This window comes from Prunus dulcis, chromosome 4 (assembly GCF_902201215.1).
Source record: "Prunus dulcis chromosome 4, ALMONDv2, whole genome shotgun sequence".
Classification (NCBI taxonomy): domain Eukaryota; kingdom Viridiplantae; phylum Streptophyta; class Magnoliopsida; order Rosales; family Rosaceae; genus Prunus; species Prunus dulcis.
This window is the reverse complement of record NC_047653.1, coordinates 5,533,213-5,534,634: the sequence shown is the minus strand read 5'-3', so window position 1 is coordinate 5,534,634 and position 1,422 is coordinate 5,533,213. Positions and strand designations below refer to the sequence as shown.

At 40.5% G+C, this 1,422-nt stretch overlaps 1 protein-coding gene across 1 annotated transcript; it reads left to right on the top strand.

Annotated features, from left to right (window-relative positions):
- The first annotated feature begins 255 nt into the window (after positions 1 to 255).
- On the top strand, positions 256 to 1,407 carry LOC117624371 (beta-amyrin 28-monooxygenase-like). The gene is made up of 3 exons (XM_034355568.1): positions 256 to 482; positions 587 to 774; positions 891 to 1,407. Exons 1-3 carry the CDS (start codon positions 296 to 298, stop codon positions 1,185 to 1,187), a joined length of 672 nt encoding a protein of 223 aa, XP_034211459.1. The 5' UTR covers positions 256 to 295; the 3' UTR covers positions 1,188 to 1,407.
- The last annotated feature ends 15 nt before the right edge of the window (positions 1,408 to 1,422 follow it).

Below are 1,422 nucleotides of genomic sequence, written 5' to 3'. Positions count from 1 at the left end.
CAAATTCTCTCTAGTTGTTCTTTGCTTTGTATCATTGTTTTCTCTNCCTTTGTGAGTGTGTGAGGTTGGGTGTATTTGGGTCTTTGGGAAATTGAGTGGTAAACACTATTGTATATCTCCATTGATTATAGTGGAATACTCCATCGTNTCCAAACTGGATGTAGGCAATTGCCGAACCAGTATAAATCTTGGTGTTGTTCTTGTTGATTATTTTGTTCAATTTTTCTCCTGCCTGTTGTTATTTATTTTTCACTCGCAGTTGGTTGACGCTTCCGCACAACAATCAGGAGCTCCCATGCATGACATATTGTCACATATGATTGTGGCAAGTGATCCAACTGGCAAACACATGCCTGAGGCTGAGATTGCTGATAAGATCATGGGTTTGCTGACAGCAGGATACAGCACTGTGGCTACTGCCATGACTTTCTTCATGAAATATGTTGGAGAGAGGCCAGACATTTATGCCAAAGTCCTAGCTGGTAATAATCACCTCAACTTTACCTTACTAACTGATTTTCAATAATTGAAATTGGAGCTTTGGATATTTTTTGGTGCTTAATTTGATTTGTCATGTAAAAACCAGAACACAAGGAGATTGCAGACTCAAAGAAGCCTGGACAATTTTTGGAGTGGGATGACATCAACAAGATGAAGTACTCATGGAATGTATTGTATGAAGTGATGAGATTCACACCACCACTTCAGGGGACATTCAGAGAAGCCTTGACTGACTTCACCTATGCTGGTTACACCATCCCAAAGGGCTGGAAGGTAAATATGTCACCGATGCTGTTAAAAAATTTATGCTGTGAAAAACTTGTTCACTTTTTGTCTGCTTTATTAGCTTTTGGATTGAAACTAAAACCTTAAATATTTTTCTTATGCAGGTATATTGGACTGTTAGTACAACAAACATGAACCCAGAGTACTTTCCCAACCCAGAAAAGTTTGACCCTTCACGATATGATGACTTGAGTGCATTCCCAGCTTTCACATTTGTTCCATTTGGAGGAGGACCAAGAATGTGCCCTGGGAAAGAATATGCAAGGCTAGCAATACTCACTTTTGTTCACAATGTGGTGATGAGGTTCAAATGGGAAGTGCTATTTCCTAACGAAAAGATCACAGGTGACATGATGCCGACACCAGAGAAAGGACTTCCGGTTCGCCTTACATGTCACTAGGAATCGAACTAATACGAAGTTTTCTCTGTTTTGGAACACTTGTACTGCCCATCACAGCAGAAGTGGTTGCTGGTGGCAGCCTCCATCTTTGGTGGTACCATAGTAGCAGCTGGCTAGGCTCAGCGAGTGGCTAGGCTCTCCATTGTTTCTAATCTTTAGGCATCTGGCAGCATTGTATTATGTCTTACTTCTTTTGTATATCTAAGAATAATTTTAACGACTGGGGGAAAATTTT

What these genes read in the sequence shown, in the direction of transcription:
- LOC117624371 (XM_034355568.1), top strand. Translation starts at nt 296, where the DNA reads ATGCATGACATATTGTCACATATGATTGTGGCAAGTGATCCAACTGGC. An exon ending in TTATGCCAAAGTCCTAGCTG is followed by an intron (nt 483 to 586) that starts GTAATAATCACC and finishes TGTAAAAACCAG; the next exon opens with AACACAAGGAGATTGCAGAC. An exon ending in CCATCCCAAAGGGCTGGAAG is followed by an intron (nt 775 to 890) that starts GTAAATATGTCA and finishes TTTCTTATGCAG; the next exon opens with GTATATTGGACTGTTAGTAC.